The sequence below is a fragment of the Rattus norvegicus genome, chromosome 1 (genome assembly GCF_036323735.1).
Source record: "Rattus norvegicus strain BN/NHsdMcwi chromosome 1, GRCr8, whole genome shotgun sequence".
Lineage (NCBI taxonomy): Eukaryota > Metazoa > Chordata > Mammalia > Rodentia > Muridae > Rattus > Rattus norvegicus.
Genome location: NC_086019.1, coordinates 108,642,896 through 108,665,571, shown reverse-complemented (window position 1 = coordinate 108,665,571; position 22,676 = coordinate 108,642,896). Strand labels below are relative to the sequence as shown.

The window sequence follows — 22,676 nt, the reverse complement described above, 5'->3', positions numbered from 1 at the left end:
CTGCAGGACGGAAGTATTCTTCCCAGAGAACACATTAAATGGGGTCAGAATTAAAATTATTACAGTGGCATCTTGGTAAGCTCAGAAACAGTGGCATGGATGATTATGAGACATGCAGGTTATCTGTAGAACTAATAGGTAGATGGCACCAAGAAAATTAACACATTGAAAGTGAGCGGGTGAAGACGGTGTGTGAACTGTTAACAGCAACCATCCTTCCTCTTAACTTCCCAGTTTGCTGAACTTCACTCTACTAAAGGCTTCTCAGGTGACTATCAGCCTGTAACTTCCTGGGAACTGTCCCTGGTTCTGAACCAAGTCGTTTACTACTGATAGCAGAAAGCTTGGCTCCTAACGCCCCACTCATCTGCATGGCAATTCAGAGTACAATTTCACAGGCTGCTGCCTCACCTGTGGGCACCATCTGGAAGGATTACACCTGGTATTGCCTCCTATGACGCTCACGGTGCGGTCTGCCTTCAAAACTGACATTCACTTCATAAAATTAAATACTGTGTTTGCCCTTCAAAACTTAAGAGCCACAAAGAACACACAAAAATTAAACCATGGTTGCAGACTCACATTCCTGAAAACAGGAAGCTGACTCCTAACATGTTCATGATGTCTTCCCGGTACAGGTTCATAAGTGATTTTAAAAAGGCAGATAGATACAAGCATCTTTCCTAATTTCAAATAACCAAATGACTAAAACACCCCTAAGCAAAACCAAGTTATGAGAGAGTTTAAAATAAGCAGTTACACTGGAGAAAGACTGATGAGAGTCATCTGAAGTGATTTAGAGGAAAAAAAAATAAAAGATTGCTTTCAACAAGTAACAAGCCTACAGGATCTAACCCATAACACAGCCATGGGACCTAACACATCTACTGAATTCAGAGCACATTCAACACTACACAGTTGGTGTCATCAAACTGCCCGGCAAAAGGCCCAAGAGTGGATTCAACACCGAGTGTAAGGGGGAAAGGAATTTAACATCAAAACTCAGACCTCATAAAAAGGCACAGAAAGAGATATGGAGTATACTTACTCAAGTGGTGGGAGTAGGATCTAGTGTAGCTACTGTGGAAATGAGAAGGGCCTCAAAAAACACTAACGTTCGAAGACTGGAGAGATGGCTTGGTGTTTAACCTCACTGGTTGCTTGTGCAGAAAACCTGAGTTAAATTCCTACAACCCAAGTGGAGGCTCATAACCTCCTGTAACTTCAGCTGCATTGGATCTGACATTTTTTCTGGCTTCCGTTGGCACCAGACATGTACATGTTACACAAAGACCCATATATGTTGCACATCCATACAGACACGTGCATGTTGCACATATACACATACATGTTGCACATACATACAGACATGTACGTGTTGCACATACATACCTGAGGCAAAACACCCATTAGCATAAAATAGATATAAAAAAACCCAAAAAACTAAACCATATCCATAGCTATGCCCCTGCTATGCAAACACCAGAAGGATTTTAAACATAAAGTTGACAAGTCATAAGCTGGGGTATATCTTATTTTAGGAATCATCTGTATTTTCTACATAAGAAACCCACTTAAATATAGAAACAGTTTAAAGGGAAGGACTGGGGATGTGGTTCAGAGGTCAAGGACTTGCCCAGTGTGAACAAGACCCTCGGTTCAACCATCAGTATCACAAAAACAAAAATAAATGGGAAATGGCAGAAATACATATGGCATTCTAATATAAACATTGAAAGAGTCCAGTAAGACTAAAGAACCAAAACTATGACCATGAACCAAGCACACTTCATCATGGGAGAAGCTACCTTTTATGAGAGCACAGAGCCACTCTGATGAATGTGCACATGATAACTGCACAACACTGGAAACGACCTACAGAGTAAGAAGCCTCCATGGTTGACTTGAACATAAATGTAAGGCTGAAATCAATGTTATTCAAGTGGCGCATCACGCTCCATTTAAGGACAAGGAACACATGCACCCTAAACCAGAGGACAGTCCACACGGCAGATACACAATCATGAAGCAGGCGTGAACAAGTCTGAAGGAAGACAATAGAGTCTGTTCCTTTATCACAAAGAAAATGAGAATCAACAACAGGTGCCCACAGGCCTCAGAGCCTTTGCTGACAGTTGAAATTCAACACTGCTGCAGAAGCCACAATCACAGCAGAAGTCATGATCACAACAGAAACCAGGATCAATCACAGCAGAAGCCACAGAGGAGCAGTTTGAAAGGAATACATTTAAAGGCTGTAGCTACAGCAGTCAGTAGAATCAAGCATGTGGGTTTAAAGAGATGTATATTTGAAAAAGGAATAGAAGAGAGTGCAGAGCACTGCGCTGAGCACAACTGCAGGTCTGGTGTGCACGGTGCCCTGCTCTCTACTCTGCCTCAGAATGGAAGTTTATAGAATGAGCATTCCATGGGCTTGAGATGCACACACTTCACAGGGCATCACAGATTCTGGTGGAAGATGGGACAGGTCCTGAATAACAGGGGAAAGATGAAGGGTAAGTTTTTAATATTTTTATATTAGCAGTAATCAAAAGATGGTGAAATTATACCCATGTGAAATAAGCATTTGTCAGAAGAGCTACTGTTTCCTATTCCTTTAAGTGGTTACTACCTTTGTGTAAGGGAGAATGAACATGGCTACTCCTGCTAGGAACCTTGTATGTGCTGGCCACTGTCATGCAATACCAAGGCCCTCCTGCTGACCCCTGACCACACAGCACTTACTCTCTAGTGCCAGGGAGTCTGGAGAGCAAGGCGCCCCTCCTCTTCTTGGGGCTTCTCAGTTTGGAACCCTCTAAAGCTTAAAAACCTTCCTCCCACTAGATGGCACTCTGACCTGATCAGTACAATACCCTTCCCCTTACACCGGTGGTATTTAGGAAACTATAAAAAAGCATCACATCGGTCCCTGTGTCAACAATGAAGTGGTCCTGCAATAAAGGCTGTTGAGAAGAAAAAAAAAAAAAAAAAAGCATCTCATCTCAAGATCTCAGAACACATGCACCTTTACCCTAGACTCGGCTCTCAGGCTTAAGGCCGTGACGTAAATCTAAAGCAAGAGTTCACACAGCAAATTCAGGGGAATGATTAATCCCACACTTAGAGAAAAACCAAAGTATAAGTCAGCACCTTTAATAAAGACAATCATATTAGAGAGACCTAGCAGAGTGTGCTAGGATCCAATGTGTCTCTCCAAATTCATATATTAAAGATAAACCAACAATGTACTGCTATGAAGTAAGATAAGAAAGGCAAATAAATTTTTCTCTCATATGCAAACTTTGTATTTAAAAATTCATACATAGGACAAGAAAAATCAATAGAACTACAGAAGGGGGAGGAGCCTACAGAAGGGAGAGTAAGGGTAACAGGAAGGACAAGTTCCGTGCTTTCTCTTACATGAAGTCAACCTGATTTACACACACACATTTACTTGTTATATGAATGACATGAGGCAGAAGGGAAGCCACATAGAGGAGGAAAGGGACCAGCAGGAAGGCAGGCCACTGTGGGATTATAAGCAACATACCATGACTTAAATATGTGGAAATGTTATAAGAAAGCCATTTATTTTGTATGCTAACTAAACATTAATTGACTGCAGGAGCTGGAAGGAAAGCCAGACGTGACAGAGCATGCGTACAATCCCAGCACATGGCTAACGCAGGTGCACAGTGAGCTCCTGAGTTCAGGGCCAGCCAGGGCTATACTCTGCCAGTGTGAGGCCAGTCTGGAAGACCTCTTCTCAAAAACATGGAACTGGAGATTTTTACAAAGTAACTGAGCCGTGAGAAGGAAGCCTATCACACTTGAGGTGGTGGGCTTGCCCTCTTCTATTCTTATCTATGTGAAGACAGTGTCTGTCCCTCTAGAGCACACACAGCAACAAGGTACTATTCTTGGCAGCAGACACCAGAACCTGACCAGACATGTCCTTGACCTTGGCCTTCCACCTTGAAACTGTGAAATTTTATAAAATTTTTATAAAATTTTATTTTCTCTATCTATAAATTACTTAGCCTCTAGTACTTTTGTTATAGTACCATAAACACACACACATCATTTTAAGGCTAGAGAAAATGTTAACTAGCAGTATGGTTGGAGAGTTAAAAGAACAAGACCTCAATTTTCTAAATACAACAAATATACAATAGGAAAAGGCCATCTTGTTAGATGCATCAATAAGAATCAGTCCTAAGGGCATTTGCTAAACCTGGTAAAGAAGCTTGGGGTGCACTTTAGTGAGGACTCCAAAAAACAAGGCCAGACATGCAGTGAATTTAGGAGCCCACCCAAACAGCTTGGTACCCTGTGGTCAAACACTTCCTCCCCACTCCACCCACTTCGAAGGACTTTCAAGCACAAATCAGCCTCAGGGAAATGCAAAGCCCCAATTTAATGCTTGATGTGGCTCGAAGATCTGAGCCAAAGCCAGTAATCTATAATCCTGCCAGAGTCAATAAGGTAAATTCCTTGTGTGCTTCCTGTGCTTCAAGTTGACAAGAGGCTTTGTTCCACTGTGTGAGTGAAAGTTCCCAAGAAACTGTACCTACAAAGGCAGACTGACGGAACTCCAAGGATGTGGGAAGTAGGAATGCTGCAGGTCCAGAGCCAAATTAGCTTTGGAAGTATCAGGCCCTTAATAGCCATGTTACCTATCTGTACATGACTCAACAGTCTGTGAATGTTCATCTTAGATAAATCTTTCAAATTCTTGAATGGAATTCAAAACTTCAAAGACCTTTAGGGAAGGAAAGGGAGATGAGCCTTAGTGCCTCTGACTTAGAAAGACACCACCGTCACACTGTTTCTTGGAGAGATGATCCAGGAAGGAAAAGATGGTCAGGAAGTCACCCACTCATCAGAGCAGTTGGCAGAGTACATACATATGCAGAGGTAGAAAAACAAAAATAAAACAAAGCAAGGCACAACAGCTACACAACATTGCATGGCAGTTCCGTCCCATCATTTTACACAGTAAATGAGAGAGAATAAGGTGCAAAAAGACATAGATTCCAGCCTGGTAAGGAGCACGACTTATGGGCACATGAACATTACTTATCATGAAACAGGAATGGAGTTCAAAGACAGAAGGTAAGGCAACAAGATGAGATGCTGAAAAGGCTTGAAAACTAGGGAAACGAATCAAGTGAAGAATTAGCAATCACCATATAAGACAAAGGCAGCAACAATCAGGAAGGACTTGGAGAAAAATGTAACCCAGAGCAAGGACTAGAAATGGAAACAAAACGAAACAAAAAAAAAACCTTACCAAGAGACCAGACACTTAGCACTTGGGGTCCTGAAGCAGAGGTTATGACAGGGCAGATGTGTCAAAGACAGGGCCTAAGATGATCAGACAACTGCAGCCCAAAAGAATATGGCCTCCAGGGAAACTGGACAGATTCAAATACATATTGATGAGCTACTTACATGAAAACCGTTATCTGCATGGAAAGAACTCAGACTGGAACCAGTTCTTCCCAAGACACTGAAAAAGTATGACCCAAGAAACTGCCCAGCAGCTAAGGAAAGAAGCAGATGTTCACAGACATTGAATCAGGGATACAGGACTGAAGGGCACATGAAGGAGAACTTGTGAGTGTGCTCATATTTAAGAGATGACTGAAAAGTGAAGCACGGAGAGGCTACTGTCAAAGGGCAGCTGGCACTGACATTCTGAAATATAGATTTGCTAAACAGTGAACAGTGGTTAAGAAACAAACACTAAAATCCCACAACATCTACAAGACAGCATATCAGCCACGAAGAGGAAAGCAGGGTGCAGGTACCACTGTCCTCATCATCCAGGACACCAAGATCACAGCTGCTCTCCAGAACTGAAAGGGGTTGGTAATAGCAGACAACATGGGATGACTCGAATGTCATGTCTGAAAGGAAGAACAGGATGAATCCTGGCACAGTATCTGCAGGGCCTGCTGTCCAGTAGAGCCATCTGGGCAGTTACTCAGCCATCCCATGCTTCACAACCCAGTCTAGGGACTCATTCACTCACTGTGTTACTGTCCGAAACCGAACAGCTGTTTCCAGAGCCATCTTGAGACGTCTGCAAGCAGCAGCTCATCTGATCGTCGCTGAAGCCCACGAAGTGAGTACTGCTGTTTCCTCATTTTACAGAGCAGGAAACCAAGGTACTGAGAAGCTCCATCATGCTCCAGAGGTAAAGAAAGGGGCTAAGCATTCAGGCCAACTCACAGCAACGCCCTCAACCTGCCATACGTCATCTGCCTTCTCACTTACACAGGAAATCACAAACACAACTGTGTCGGGGCCAATGAATTTCTGTCAGGACAAGCTCTCCTGTGAGGAGAGGCCACCATCACTTATTTACACTGAGACATGTGATGGGATCTGCCAGTACTGTGTGAACCGTGGCTCATCCTCTGGAGAAACAAGGTTTCATAACAACAGAAGCTGTGATGGCTGTGACAGAAGGTTCGACTAAAGCACAAAAGCTAACCATGTTTCAGGTCTGAAAACAACACACGAGGAACATTATGTAGACTGAGCACACGTATGTATCTAGCACACACTCACACGCACAACCATACACACCCACACACAGGCATACACAACTGGGATACAATGGTATCCCAACAAGGGCACAATGATGTAATGATATAATTGCAATAACAATTTATAAAAACAGAATAAAATAAAATGGAGAAAAGGGTGTGTGGGAACAGACTCATGTGTCTCTAAGGAGCCGACAGCCAAGGCAAAGCACTCCCACAAGTGAAGCCACAGAGAAGTAGGAAATGAAAGAGACCAGCAGCAGGTATAGGTCTTGTCTGACCTTACCCTGACCACAGCAAGCCACGTGAGATTACTTCAGGAAACACAGCGATAAGCAAAGTGCGTGTAAATAAATGGGTGTGCTTAACAATCATTTGCATTATTACTCAAAAATTGCGCAGTGATAATGCATATATGAGTTTCCATCCCTTACGGCAGAGGAGACGAGAGAAAAGCACCCGTCCTCACAGTGCCCGCTGCAGGGGCGTCCCCAGCTGAACACAAAGCTCAACCTCCAACAGCCCAAGGGAGACCAGAGGGCTGCAGGGCCTGCCTCCTGGAATGACACGCTAGACCACAAGCATATGGCCACACCCATGTGACACTCCCTCCAGACTGGACACTATTAAATCCTAACACTTCAAAAGCCCCCAAAGTTACTATTTTGCTGTATTGTCACTATGCCCATTAAAAAAAAAAAAAAAAAAAACTACAGAAAATTTATAACTTAAGCCATTTTGAAATTGTTTTGATAAAAAGTATCACATGACAATATACTATCATGTAATAATATCAAACAGACCTTTTTTTTTTTTTTTTTTTTTTTTTTTTATCGTGTCAAGCCAGGAGAGGAAGAGAGGGAGAGAGAGAGAGAGAGGGGGGGGGGGCAAACAGACCTTTTAAAAAGCCTTCAATTTGGGGTTGGGGATTTAGCTCAGTGGTAGAGCGCTTGCCTAGGAAGCACAAGGCCCTGGGTTCGATCCCCAGCTCTGAAAAAAAGAACCCAAAAAAAGCCTTTAATTTCCCACACAGGAAATCTGCAACTTTTCAGATTTCATCCATTTGTATCAATATGTATCAATAATCCCTATCCACTGGTAATTACCACCAGTTAGCTAATCATATAGTTAGGTATTCTGCCCTGACCAAGGCTTTAACACACTCTATGAGGCTACATAACACAGGAGAGAACAGTGGGCAGGATGGAGACACTTGGACAGCCCAGCCCCAGCACATCCTGGTCAGTCCTCAGTTATCCCTACAAAGCTACCCAACAGAACAACAGGTCTGCAACAACTGCAGAGGCCACAAAGCCAGCACCATGTGAAACCAGCCACCACACAGCTGCTGCCATAGTCATTATCAAATATATGTGTAAAAACTCCTACCATGTTCATTTAAAAGTTCTCTTTTTACTTTACTTACCATCCACTCTGATATAATAACATCCACCTTTTCCACAGGAAGACTCACTTCTTCGATCTTTCCTTTAATTAGTACAATGGTATCTTCAAGTTTATTTAGCCTGAAAGTTATAATGAATTAGATTAGCCTGTTAAGTGTTTTACAAACTGTTTAAAGAAATATCATCATATTTTACTTAACTCACAAATGAGACACTGCACAGCTGGATTAGTGTAGCCGCTCCAACACTACCCGCTCGCAAACTCTACGTCTCAGGGAACTTCTGCGGTTAGAAAGGCCATTCAGAAGCCAGAGGGCTTCACTCAGGGTTTCACACATTCACTATCAATTAAATTTTATGTACTTACACCACAGAAAGGAAGAAAAAAACTATGATGGGGTTGATACTGGGGCTGGGGTTAGCTTAATGTCCTTTTCCACAATTCATGTTCTCTTACCTGCATTCTCTTTCCTCACCACCTAACATAAAGCTCTCTTGGTCTCCTTTCTAAGCTATACTATATCCACATATACATATAAACACTATACATTATAGGCTAGAGTCTACAATGAGAAAACAGGAGGACTTTTGTCTGAGTTTGTATCACCTCGTTTAATATTACGCTTTCTATCCATTTTCCTGTAAATTTTCTTTTTCTGTATAGATGAGTCATATTCTACTTTGCACATATACCACATTTCATTCTCTCTTCATCTGCTGGTGGGCATCAGAGCAGTAACGAACACGGGAGTGCAAACACCTCTGCAGTAGGCAAGTGCCTGGGATGTACGGCTGGTTAGACAGTAGCTCTACCTTTAGGTTTTTGAGCCCCTCCAACCTGACTTTCTTAATATTTGTACTAATCTGCACCCCCACCAGCAATGAGTAAGGGCTTATCTTTCTCCGCATCCTCTCCAATATTTGTTGTCAGATTTCTTGAGGGCAGCTAGTCTGGCTAAGGTGAAGTGAGAGAAGAGTAGTTTTAATTTTTTAATTTGCATTTCTCTGATGCCTGGGGAGATGTTGAACACTTTTTAAAGTAATCATTGGCCAGTTGTGTTTCTTCTTTTGAGAACTCTATTTCATTAGCCCATTTGTTGTCTGACAGTTTTACTCTTTGGTGTTTAGTTTTTGCATTTTTTTTTGGTAAATTCTAGGCGTTAGCCCCTATGTGACTGACACATAGCTAGCAAAGCTGGTCTTCCATTCTGTGTGCTCTGCTGATAGTTTGCTATGCAATCCCATCTGCTGACATCAGTGACTAGTTCCCATGCCACTGAAATTCTATTCAGAAAGTCCTTGCTGACCCTATGTGCTAGTTTGTTAAACAATCCCTGAAAGCTGGTTACATGCCGTATTTTTTTCCAGAATAGTCATGCTGTTTGTTGAACAAAGTGCCTTTTTAAAGTCCCTTTTCCTGTTGTGTTGGTTGGCTGATGAGTGCCCCAAAACATCTCTGATTAACAAGGCAGTAACAGTAAATTAACAACAAAGACTTCAGACTGAAAAGAAATCTGCATTTATGAAGAATATATGCCTTTATGTAGCTACATCTTTAAAAAAAAAAGAGAGAGAGAGAGGGAAAACAGAGCAGCAATGACAACAGAGGCAGGATTTCCCCAGAATTCAAAGCTACAGCAGTCAGGGAGTTAAAAGCCAGGGCCACAGCACCAAGACCTTCTTGGGTGGCTGCATACACTCACCAAACTCGATAATCTCCCTGGGCTAGTGTAATTGTGGGGAGACGCTACACTAGCACCTGGCCTGCTCACTACACACTTGTGAACACCACCAGAGACACATCTCAAACATGGCACAGGACAGAAAAGGCACTATGGTGCAGAGAGGCTGAGGATCTAGACCAGTCATAAACTATTTTTAGACACAGTATGGTGATACATGTTTGCTATCATAGCACTCAAGAGGCTGAGACAGGAGGATTGCTACAAGTTCAAGAGGGGTTTGGATTAAAAACACTAAACAAAATCAACCAACCAAACAGAAAATAAAACCAACAGAAGGAAAAGAAAACTTATTATAACCTTGCCCTATATATATGCTTAATGACTAACATGTGTTTTCAACCCCCCTTTTCTGTGACTTAAGATGACAGAATTAAAATGACCATTTTGGGAAGCAGGCTGAAGATTAAGTTGCTATCTAATTAAACCAAGTTCTCAATTAGAGAACATCCATTTTAATTACATGGGAGTTTTTCCTGCATAAAAAAGAGATGCCCTAACATCATCAAGGTATTATTGTTACACCAAACTATTCATTTTAAAGTACAATTTTTTTTGGAAACACTTATACTTGGGTGGCCATAACACATGAAAGGCTGATTACTCATTTTCAGAAAGTCTATGTCCCTCTCCTCTCTCCTTCTTTCTCTTCCTCTCCTTCCCCCGCCCCTCTCTCCATTCCCTCCCTCCCCCTCTCTTAAGACAGGGCCTTGAATTTCTAGTAGACTTTTCTCTCACCCTTTATGAAATCTTTAGTCTACAGATTCATACTTGACTGGCTTCTTACAAAACGCAGGCCTACGTAGGTAGGTGGAGGATAAGAGGGCTTCCCATCTATAAGTTAGGTTTTCTGGAGGTTCTCCTACAGTGAAATTCAGACTATAATGTCATGGCTATCTTTAAAAAAATAAAAATCTATGGAAGGAAAGAAAGGACACACAAAGCAATAACTAGCTCACCAAGAGGGTTTAAGCAGTTTTGGGAAAGAAAGGGAGCAAGGGGATTACATGGGCCCCTACAAAGGTGTACTTATAACCCTGCAGATTCTTCAAATGAGAATTGTTATGTGTGACTGAGCCAACGCAGACCAGCATAACCACGTTGGAAGCCAGCCAAGCGAACGCTTAGGACGTCAGCAGGTGCTCTCTCCTGCTGACTCTCACTCTGCTCGTAGGTTTATATCGCATAGACGTATGTGTGGAGTTGAGCAGTCATGGCAGCCTGTCTAACTGGGGAAGGGCTGAGGATGAGATGGCTTCTGAAGAGCAGGTGATGGTTAGGCTCTCTTCCTGGTGATGGTTACCACTGTATGTTATTTTTCCTCCATGATTATGAATACTTATGCATTCTATTGCTCGCTTATGCTTCTGTATGTTTATATCTATGCAGTATTTGATACAAAAATAGAAAGAGGAGAATTTGCTTAGTTTTGAGTTTTTCAAGGGAATCCTTAGAAATTACTATAGCTGCTCGCTAGTTTCTAAAATGCTAAGGCCTTAGCAGCCATAAATACTTTATGCTTCTTAAGGGAGCAGGACCCACCTCCCCACACAGACACATCTTGGAAAGGCTGTGTGGAGACAAGGCCTGCTCTGAGAACAGCTGTCTGCTTGGACCATTTATGATTTGCTGCTAACATCAGCAATCGCTTGCTCGGTTATGGACATAGAGAGGAGAACATGATCCAAAAATACACAGAAGAGACAGGCCCATCGTTCCCAGGAACATGGGTTTGGTCTGCTCCACACATTTTTCAGCACCAGCTAACTCCCTATTCGAGGAAGACCTACAGACGAACCTAGATACCCAAGTGTGCCCCAGTCTTACTTTAGCCTAAAAGCATTCTAAATGAATCAATCTCTTTAGCCAAATCTGCTGCCCAGCTACCAAAGCTTCAATCTGTGCAAATATTTCCCTGTAGTAAGCCCTATAAGCAGCTCTCGCAACTAACCCAATAAGCACTGAATTACCAGTTTGTTTTAGTGTAGAAATCATGCTACAGCAAAACCCTCTCTGCTTATTTCCTGTCTTCAAAGCAGCAGTCTCATCTATTGTATTAAGACACTAGAGGAGGGGAGGCAAGAGCTGTATACACCAGTGCCCTCAGGAAGACAATCAGAGGAGAGGAGGACAGTGAGCAGCACAGGGTACAACGGGATCTCCATGACGGAGCTGGCTCTGGTAGAAACCCCCATATTCATTCAACTTCCAGTGTTTTAGGGAGAAAACACACTGATTTGATAAAGAACTATATCAAAGAGCTCTTACAGGGAGCTGAAAGGTGCGGTTAATGGAGTCAGATTTTCCTAAATGACAACAAAGAACCATTTGTGTACCTTTAGAATAAATAGTACACAATTAAGTTTGCAATTCAGTTTGCCCAGTGACTGAGATAAACAGACACAGTTCACATTTTAAGAAACATGAGAAAATACACAGGTAGAGAGCACAGAACATAGTAGGAATTCACAATCAAATGAGTGACTTTTAAAAGTGGTGACAAGTATCCTAGAAATCACAGAAAAGAATACCGGTATGCCAACAAAAGCTGAAAGTGACAGTGTGAGAATACTGTAATAGGTAAAGCCCTCTTGGGATTTCAATTCAGTGTCCAAACCACACATTTGATCATCTTTTGTTATCCAAGCATACTGAATGATAATAAATTAAAACTGTAATACAAAAGCAGAGATATTATAATAGGTATCAGACCAAAAATTCTGGTAATTTGGTGGGAGAGAATAAAGAGCGAATCAGATCAGCAGGCCGGTTCATGCATTCAAGTGCACAGCACACAGCAACACAAGCTCCAGAGGGGAGCACAGAGGTGCACAGGGTGGGAGTGCCAAAGAGGCTGAAGCAGGACTGCAAGAATGATTCCCTGACTAGGACTCCTTCTCCACCCCAGACCTCAGACACTCCCCAACTAGTTTCCTTAGCCATAGACACATAATCAATTAAAAACAAATACTATATGGTAGATAAAAGGGTCCGGGGGAGATATGTAGCTCAGAGCAGGGCATGAGCAACCCACTCAGTGCATCCATTTGCATGTGGCTGTGGAACAATAAGGTAACTAACCTCTGCTACAGTAAAGACAGTGGTGAAAAGAATCATCAGATTCATGCAGATAAGGGTCTCAGGCCCCCAAGGAGGACAACGTAACTGACTGAGTATGTGATGTGCTGCTAGGTGTTGAAAATTCATTAATCTACTCACTCACCAGGCAGGCATTCACAGGAGCCACTTGTGTCCCTGCCAAACCAGGGGGAGCTGGCATTTCAGGAAGCTTTTATCAGTTCAAAGACTTTGCTAACAGTCCATCATCGATCTGCTTTGCAGGTGTTAGGGATAAAAGATGAGAGAGCTCTTGTCTTAGTCTAGAAGGCACTTATATGAACGTGACAGCAGGTCAAAATAGCCCTTGGTTTTTGTTTTTATTCTGTTTGTGGTGCTGGGGTCAAAGCCAGGCCTCACATATGCTAGGCAGGGGCTTGAGTGCTGGCTGGGCTATCCTGCCTCACTAGGTTTTTCTTATCTTGTTAATATGCTAGACAGAAGCAGTTCTGAATGTGAAATAGATCATCTCTCTCATGACAACTCTCCAGCTATGTCAAAGTCTGAATGATGAGACAAAATGGCAAAATACATCCAGCAGAGATCTGAGAGTCAACGCAGTACATAACTGTCTGGCAGCTGAATAGCTTTCTATCCTCAGCTAAGTTTATGTTTCTGAATGATTACTCTCTGTGTAGTTAAAAATATAACAACAGGAAAAAGAACTCTCTTGCACGTTTTAGTTTTCTTGCCATCAACAACACTCCTGAAACTCTAAGTATATTTTTTTCTATCAGCAGCCTCAGAATAGCTGGTTGAATGGACTATTTTAGATTTAACACAATTTAAATTAAATAACTAAAATATTCCTCATTCTAAACTCAACAGAAAGAATAAAGGAATGTTAGCAATTTATTGTTAAGTGGAAGACCCAGTTTGAGCACTGTTAGTAAGCTGTTATTAAATAATTTGAACTACTAACATTCAAATTCATGATTGATTGATAACCCATTTACCAATTTGGTATATTAGATTATGTTAAAATGAACGGAATAAATAACAAGACAAGGCTGTGATAGACAAGAACATAGACAGAACTCCTGCAACTGGGCGTGTGATCCACACGTCATGTATGGCTGAAAGAGGAGTAGGCTACACAGCTGAGAGTCTCAAAAAAAACCAAAAGTACAAGTTTTGGAAAACACGCCTGGTTTCCTCTCTAATAATTACAGCACTAATAAGGAGTAGCAAACAATTTCCTCTATGTAACTTAAGCAAGGCCACCTAGCACAGTGAGACAAGGCTTCACAAGCATCAGTACTGTCATACAAATATTGCCTCTGATAATTTCCATCAGAAAAAAACCTACACAGTGACGAGGTTTTTCATTCAACAAGCAACTAGGAGCAGTGGCCTGCCACAGCGCTAAGAACTGTGGTGGGAGTTACTTCATTGCCTTGGATGTCCCCCTACCTCTCCTCTCATTGAGAAGAGGAGCATGCACAGGGTCACCACATTCTAAACTCCACTGCCTGTTCCTCGAGACATCACTGCCACTCTACATGAGTGACAGGGCAAGTGTCGAGATGGTCATGAAGGAAAAGAGACTTTCTGCTGTGGTGCAGTGGCTGTGTTGCCAGCTGGCTCTGGGAAAGTGCTTGGGTAATGAAGGCACAGCATTCATCAATGGGTAAATCTACATCATGATGTCATGAAAACACGGGACTAAGAAACATGCACTAACTGGAAGAAACAGGTCACACTTTGAAGAAGAGAGCTTGCCCTCTGGTCTCCCCTGACCCATGCCATCAAGGGAGGTTTCCTCCACAGTATCTGCTTCAACACCAGCACAATAACACAAATCTAGGAGACCCTGAGCCACAACCGCTGAAATACTGAACTGAATTAAACTCTCCTGCAGAACAGAGCTCATCACAGAACTGAAACCTGAACATATGCACAAAAATTAGGGTAGGAATGATGGCTCCGCAGGTAAGAGAACTGGCTGCTCTTCAGAGGACATAGGTTCAGTTCCTAGCATCCACGTGGTGGCTCGCAACTATCCCTAAGTACAGTTCCAGAGGCTTCAAAGCCTTAATCTGGCTTACACACATGCACGCACACACACACACACACACACACACACACACACACACGCTAACAATCATATACCTAAATTTTAAAAAAAGCAAAAAAAAATTTAAACCATTTTTCTAAGCTTTAACACTATACCTTTGAGTTTTGAAGTTCAGATACAATGGATGTGAACTTGATAACGGGCAAGCATGCTTCTTAAACCCTTGGGAACTGGAACAAACTTTTCCATTGTTTCAATAAAATACAAAATTCAACTGAAAGCATGGGTAGTCCAGTTCTGTAAGATCAAGCTAATGGCTAGCTCACCTGCTGAGCATGGCTCCTGCTCTAATTTTTATGTATATGTTCAGGTTTCAGTTCTGCACGAGAGCTGTTTCAGAGGTCATGACTGAGGGTCACCTTGGTTTGTTACTATGCTGGAGTTGGTGCAGAACACTGTGGTAGAAGGGTGTAGATCAGAGGAGAAGGGACAAGGTCTCTTCTTCAGGAGCAGGTCTTTCACACCAGTTGTTTTGCCAGGGAACTTCTGGCAAAAATGCCTTTCCATAATCTTACTACTAACAATGAGTTTTTGTTAATTTTTTTAGAACAGTTTTTCACTCTCATGTGGCTCTCATGTTTGTTTGCGAGATGCCTGCTAAGGAACCCTAGAACGGCAATGAGGTTTAACTGTGCACCATACAAATGGGAAATAAAAACCTTTATAGCCTGACTTCAATTTGCTTCTAACCATTCCAGAATTAGCATAAAGGAAGAAGGCTGATGTCAGAAAATAAAAACATAGGCTTTAGTCTTTGTTATTTGCCAAAGAAGGCACTCCTGACAGATCTCCTCTGAGGAGTGTTGTGTTAATACCATTCTATAACGGCTCCTGGTCTTATACTATAATCAGCATGCTCTGGGTCAAAATAGCATAAGAACAATTCCAGGACAACTGTCAGGATGACTCAGCACACGACTCCAGCACAACCAGCCCAACACAACTTAAGATTGTATTATGCTGGTATATTTTTACAAAAAGACAAATATCTTGACTATTTTTTATTAGATAGTTGCTAAAAGTTAGGAAATATATAAACTTTCAAGTTCAAAATTAATTATAAATTGAGCCTTAAATGTGCACCTACCTTATGATATCCATAGCCTGGTAGAGGATTTCAGACTGGTCAACTGCAATCACCTTCTTTGCCCCAGCTTTGGCAGCAAACATGGAGAGAATTCCAGTTCCACAGCCAACATCCAGAACAACCTGAAAGATAAAGTGACAAAACTGGGGATTTAGCTCAGTGGTAGAGCGCTTGCCTAGGAAGCGCAAGGCCCTGGGTTCGGTCCCCAGCTCCGAAAAAAAGAAAAAAAAAAAAAAGATAAAGTGGCTACTGTTGGAAAAGCCCCTATTTCAAACTGCAGTCATGTGGGAATATTTGAGATAGGAGCAACTTCTAATAAAAGTTTAACTTTGTTGATTAAATATTGTAATTTCTATGTGTAAAAAACAGCATGTTATGGGTTATTTAAAATTAATAGCATTGTAGTTGGCCACAGTATTCTGCAATTAGGCCAACAACGCTAAATTAAGAGACACTTTTCACAAAGCAAACAACTCTATGGCCAGCATAAAGATACTTTACTCCACTTATTGCTAGAGTCTAACTGAGGCTCAATAAATCTGAATTTGGACAGAAACATACCTTTTGAGTTTGAGCAAAAGGAATTAAAGTAGACCCAATACAATTTAAAAACAGTTACAAAGGCAAAGGGGAATGTGGCGTATGAGAGGAGGTGACCAGAGGGAAGGAGTGGGACGTCATTTGGGAGAAGAATCTACCAAACACTTCAGTTAAGAATATCATAGTGACAGCTAACAATGCCTTCTATGCTAACCTGAGAAATGCCAGGAGGTAACCTGTGTGCTCTTTCATTGACAGTAACACCTCACAAATGCTATAAATTTGTCCAAATATGCACCATTCCAGAGCCCTTGTATATTAAACACCTGGTTTTTATAAGCACTGGGATTATAGGAACATACAACCATGCCATGTATATTAAACACCCAGTTTTATAAGCACTGGGATTATAGGAACATACAACCATGCCATGTATGTTAAACACACAGTTTTATAAGCACTGGGATTATAGGAACGTACAACCATGCCTTGCTCTCCTAGTCTTTGACTTAATAGTTAACACAAACTCTTTGGAGAAATGAACAATAAATGAATAAAAGAATATAAAATGCCAGGCAGTAACATAATAAAAAAATGGGATAAATATTAGAGCAGGGGGAAGGGGATATACTCTTTTAAATTGTAAATAGGTTGGAGAATCGCTCTGACTCATACGATTAGAGAACTGAGACTGTGCAGTATAGTACTGTGCTATACAAAGCTCTGAGGACACAACCAAGCTGAACTCCACAGGGCTAGTCCACTCACCACTACCTAGCAATTTCCTCTGAGGTAAGACTATGGAACACACACTTAGGATGTGTACCAATAGCATCCTCTGTGTTTATTTATATGTGAACTATATAACAGTATTGTTTTCCATTCTTTCTGTTCCCATTCTCTCTTCTTTCCAATGTATCCACATTGTATCAGAGTTCTGGGGTCCAGAGATATAGTTCAGGAGGAGAATGTGCACACAGCACTGCCCTGGCTACAATATCTCATAATAGAAACAAAACAAATTCTTTAGAAGTTAAAGATTATTTACAACATGACTCAGCTGTTGTGGGAGAACTTCCCTGAGGAACACAATTATATTTAATCCCCTTCTTGAGGACACCAGCAACAAACCAAAGTTCAAAAGTCCAGCTTGGGGAGCAGTGAGTTTATGGTGCTTGCTTACAGAGTATGGTAAGTCCTCCCCCCACCCCCCACCCTTCAGTTAGTTAAGCTTCTTTACTCTATATGCTCTAGCACCTCCCCAGACCACAAGGCCAGTGCGATTAGAACAGAATTACCATACAAATGTCAAAAAGATACAGGAAGGGATGGCTGAAATCTCAGTGAGGGCCCAATGACCCTCCCCACTCCTTCCTCCCATAAGGCAAAATCAGTAGTCTCTAAGAATTTCCTTTTAATGTACAATCAATAATATCATTACAAACAAATTCTGTCAAGTTCCACATAAAATATAATAAACCAAAACAGAAAGAAAGCAGTAAAACACAAAAAGTACAAATGTATAGTGTGGCAAAAGCTCCCAGAGAATCTCATTTTTGTGGTGGGGACTAAACCCACTTCATTGTCCAAAACTCATTACAATTCATAAAATGAGAAATAAAAATAAAAGCTTGGAAAGAGACTGAGAAGTTTGATCACACACTGCTTCAGCTGCTGATGGAAGGACAGACTGGCACCAATACCACTGGAGAATACCCATTATGACCCAGAGTCCACTTTTTAAAATTTCTGCCACACACGGATCAAACCCAGACCAGATGAGCACCTAACTTTTGGTTTTCTGACACAGGGTCTTGCTAGGTAGCTTGCCAGATTGTCCTGGAACTTTTCATGAAGGCCACTGAACTTGAAAATTCCTGCCACAAAGTTGGGTGTAGTGGCACAGGCTTTAATTGAAGCAAATGGAAGACAGGCAGAGGCAGAGGCAGAGGCAGAGGCAGAGAGGCAGAGAGGCAGAGAGGCAGAGAGAGGCAGAGAGAGGCAGAGAGGCAGAGAGAGGCAGAGAGAGGCAGAGAGAGGCAGAGAGGCAGAGAGGCAGAGAGGCAGAGAGGCAGAGAGGCAGAGAGGCAGAGGCAGAGGCAGAGGCAGAGGCAGAGGCAGAGGCAGAGGCAGAGGCAGAGGCAGAGGCAGAGGCAGAGGCAGAGGCAGAGGCAGAGGCAGAGGCAGAGGCAGAGGCAGAGGCAGAGGCAGAGGCAGAGGCAGAGGCAGAGGCAGAGGCAGAGGCAGAGGCAGAGGCAGAGGCAGAGGCAGAGGCAGGGGGAATTTGAGGCTTGCCTGGTCTATAAAGCAAGTTTCAAGACATCCAGGGCTACACAAAGAAACCCTCTCAAAAACCAACACCAGTACCACCAAAAAGAAAAGGAGCAAGAGGAGGAAAAGGAGGAGGAGAAGGAAGAGAAAGAGAGAGTAAGGAAGGGAGGGAGGAGGGAGAGGAGGGAGGGAAAAAGAAGGAGGAAGAGGGAAGGAGGGAGGGAGGGAGGGAGGGAGAGAGAGAGAGAGAGAGAGAGAGAGAGAGAAAGAAAGGTAGAAAGAAAGACAGAAAGAAAGAAAGAAATTAGTAAGTTAATGTTGTAGCCTACTGAGTGCTAGGATTGTATATAGGCATACCTGCCACCACACTCAGCATGAATAAAAAATAAGTTATATTCTCACACACATACATATTACATGAAATAATATTCTAGTATAAATATTAAAACAATGTATAGATGTTCTTATACTGGATATATGAACAACTAAAATGTATCAGGGAAAGATAGTCCACACTGCCAGTCACTGGAGAAATGGCCATCTGAACTATAAAAACCTCTCAGACCCATTAGAATTGCTACAGGACAGAAAACACATACCAGAGTTAGCACTCAGAAGTGGAGCCCTTGTGCATGGCTGGAAATGGACGAGAGAAAACCCACTTTAAACAAAACAAACCACCCCCAAAAAAAAAAAACCCAAACAAACAAAGAAACAAACCTATGTGGCATCTCTTCAAGGACTAAAAAGGAATTGTCACAGGATGTGGCAATTCCACCTCTGGACACATCTCCAAACAAGGAGGGCGGGTTCTGAAAGGGCATCTCAACATCTATGTTAACAGCAACAGTATCCCCAACAGATAAAGCGTGGACATAAACTGAGCATCTACAGACCCATGAATGGAGAACAGGGTATATATAGATGCAATCAGTTTACCCAGTCTTAAAAAGGGAATAATTCTAAGACATGCTCCAGTGAGAAGTCTTTGGAGCCACTGTGTTAGGTGAGACAAGACAGCTTATGATTCAACTTATATAGTCACAACAAAAGGAAAAATAGTGACCTTCAGAAGCTGAAGGGAGGGGGAAATGGGGAGTCACCAATGGGTAGTCAGCTTTGTAAAATGAACACAATTCTGAAGATAAATGGTGTGATCGGCCATAACATTTTGACTATACTGACTACTACTCAACTTTTGTCATTTGTTACTTAATGACACTGGAAAAGGGGAGAAATGTTAATGAAGGAATAATTTCTGTAAAAGTAAATGCACAAAAAGATTTAAGCTATACACAGCACAGTTCAATTAAGACTCTGCTTGCAGGCTGGAGAGACACAGTGCAGTGGTCTCTGTGCTTGCTGTGCAGTCATGAGGACTAGCGTTCAGATCCTGGCAGGCCCAGTGTGCGGGCATGCCTGCAACCACAGCTCTGAGAGGGGACAGCAGGGTTTCTGGGGCTTGCTGGCTTCCATCCTAGCCAATAAACTGGGAGATCCAGGTTCAGAGAAAGACTCTGCCTCAGGGAAATTGGGGTGGGGAGGTGGGGGTGGGGTGAGGAGTGGTGATACAAGAAGATACTCGATGCCCTCTTGGCCTTGGGGCCTGTGCAGACAGAGACGTAGAGCACAGGTTTTTCTGTCTCTGTCTCTCTGTCTCTCTGTCTCTCTGTCTCTCTGTCTCTGTCTGTCTCTGTCTGTCTCTCTGTCTCTGTCTCTGTCTCTCTCTGTCTCTCTCTCTCTCTCTCTCTCTCTCTCACACACACACACACACACACTTTATTTAATCCTCATTTTTCAAATGAGGAAAGTAAATTCCAAAGAGAGGAAGAAACATGTCCAGAACCCTACAGTTGAATCATACAACTGGCTTCTAGCACAGGTCAATGTGCTTCCAGAGCCTCATTATACTCTCCATTGAACTTTAGTAGTTAATTACATCTAGCTGATAACTGAGTGATCAAGGCCGGCAAAACTCCACAGACTCAGAAAAAGTGGTGAGAATAACAAAATAAATTGATGGTATTCTATAAAATGATAACATAAGTTGATTTCCTCTTTTCTAACAAACAACAAACAAAGTGAACAAGCAAACCTTAGCTGTAGATAGAAGTCAGCAGCATAAAGGCGGCACCTGACTGGGGATTTCCTCAGTGGACTTCAAACAAATTAATTATGAGTATGTGAGAGGATGATTAAGTGTCACCCAAAGTTAAATTAATTGAGCTACCATATGGCCTCCACAGGAATTTTGAGAACTGAAACAATATTAAGAAAGGAAACAAGCTAGGGAGGGAGCAGGAAGGAAGAAAAAGACCATTTTTAATTACAGCCACCTTTTAAAAAACATGAACATGACTGTACTTGTGTGTTTGTGAAGATGTGTGTTCCACAGCAGGCATGTGGCCCTTGTTTGGAGCATCTCTTTGCTAGACACTACTGTGTGCCTCAGGGAGCTTCTCGGAGTCTGTTGGCTCTGCCTCCCTTTTGCCAGAGGGGCTCTTGGGTTACAGACTTGCTACTTCGTGTGGGTTCTGGAGATCCAAACTCACTCGTGCTTGCATGTGTAACTACTAGGCCACGCCCTAATCCCATAACAATAATGTGAAAGATACATCTCTACTTACTATGCACTATGAAGTATGTATGACATAGCATGAAGTCTACTTAGCACATAAAAGAGGAAAGTCATAAAACACACTATGTTTTGTGGACTTTTAAAACAATGACCCATAAATAGTTACAGGTATCGAAAACCACATGTACATGTGTAGGCGGCCACACTGTAACAAGTCCTACCCTAACTACCTCTCTCCAGCACTGACACATGCTTGCTCAGTATGGAGAACAAGACCTGCAAGCACTGGACTAGAACTCAAAGCCTGGGGTTTTTAGTTCTGTGTTTTGAAGACATCAATTAGCCTCCCTGTTTAAAGTAACCGTAAAACAAAGCACAGTTGAGCAGACAGCCCCTAGTTCCATGGTGTGACACAATGACCTATGCATTACCAAATGCACTTAAATGCATAGCACTGCATCTTCTACAGCCACAGCCACAGTGCAAGGAGATAGAAACTGCAGACTGATATTCTCAGTTACAAAAAAAGTATGCTTTAAGACCCTAATATTTTAATTACGATGACTTTTGAGAAACCACAAATGTCAAACAAAATTCATCATACTGGTAAAGTTAATGGCTACCGCCTCTGGCAAAGCAGCAACATAAGCAGCTCACCATAGCTTGCCATCCTTTCCTAGGTAGGCTCTCTCAGTGGCAGGATAGAACGCCATCAACTGACTTCACATAGTTTGCCATGGTTTGTTGATAATACAAACATGGAATGTTTGATTGTGTGTGCATGTGTGTATGTGCATGCGCGTGCATACGAGCATGCACGTGTGTGTTCAGAGGTGTATTTATGTTTATGTATGTTTGTACATACAGGCCAGAGATTGACGCTTGGTTGTCACTCTCGCTCTCCACCACTGAGCACAGAGCCTGGTGATCCGGCTTGTCTAACTAGCACAGGGAACCCATCTGCGCCTCAGATGCTCCTGGATCACAGGTGGGCTGCCATATGGATGCTGGGAATGTAAACCCCAGCTTTCTGTGGTAAGTGCTCTATCACTGAGCCATCTCCCAGCCCATACACATACACAAAACACAGCACTGCAACAAAGAAACTAGAAGCAAGCCCTGCTGTGAGCAGGTCCACCAACTTAGTAAGAGCTCTTCCTAATTACAAATACTTATTTCTAAAGACTAAAATCCTCTGTAACAAGTATTTAAACCTTTCTGGGATTTCCTTACTACAGGATAACAGTCTAGTCCAGAGTACACTGAGAGAAAAACCTCTAGCTCACCTCTTCAATCCCTAG

The 22,676-nt window shown here is 42.3% G+C and overlaps 1 protein-coding gene across 2 annotated transcripts in view; it reads right to left on the bottom strand.

The window, feature by feature from the left end:
• Prmt3 (protein arginine methyltransferase 3) overlaps positions 1–22,676 on the bottom strand; it is an 89,905-nt gene that overhangs the window by 53,232 nt on the left and 13,997 nt on the right. For both annotated transcript variants that reach the window (XM_039093128.2, NM_053557.2), the window contains exons 9-10: positions 15,987–16,108; positions 7,984–8,083 (exon numbers count right to left, since the gene is read on the bottom strand). In XM_039093128.2, the coding sequence (XP_038949056.1) occupies positions 7,984–8,083; positions 15,987–16,108 (222 nt within the window). The remainder of the gene's footprint in view (positions 1–7,983; positions 8,084–15,986; positions 16,109–22,676) is intronic.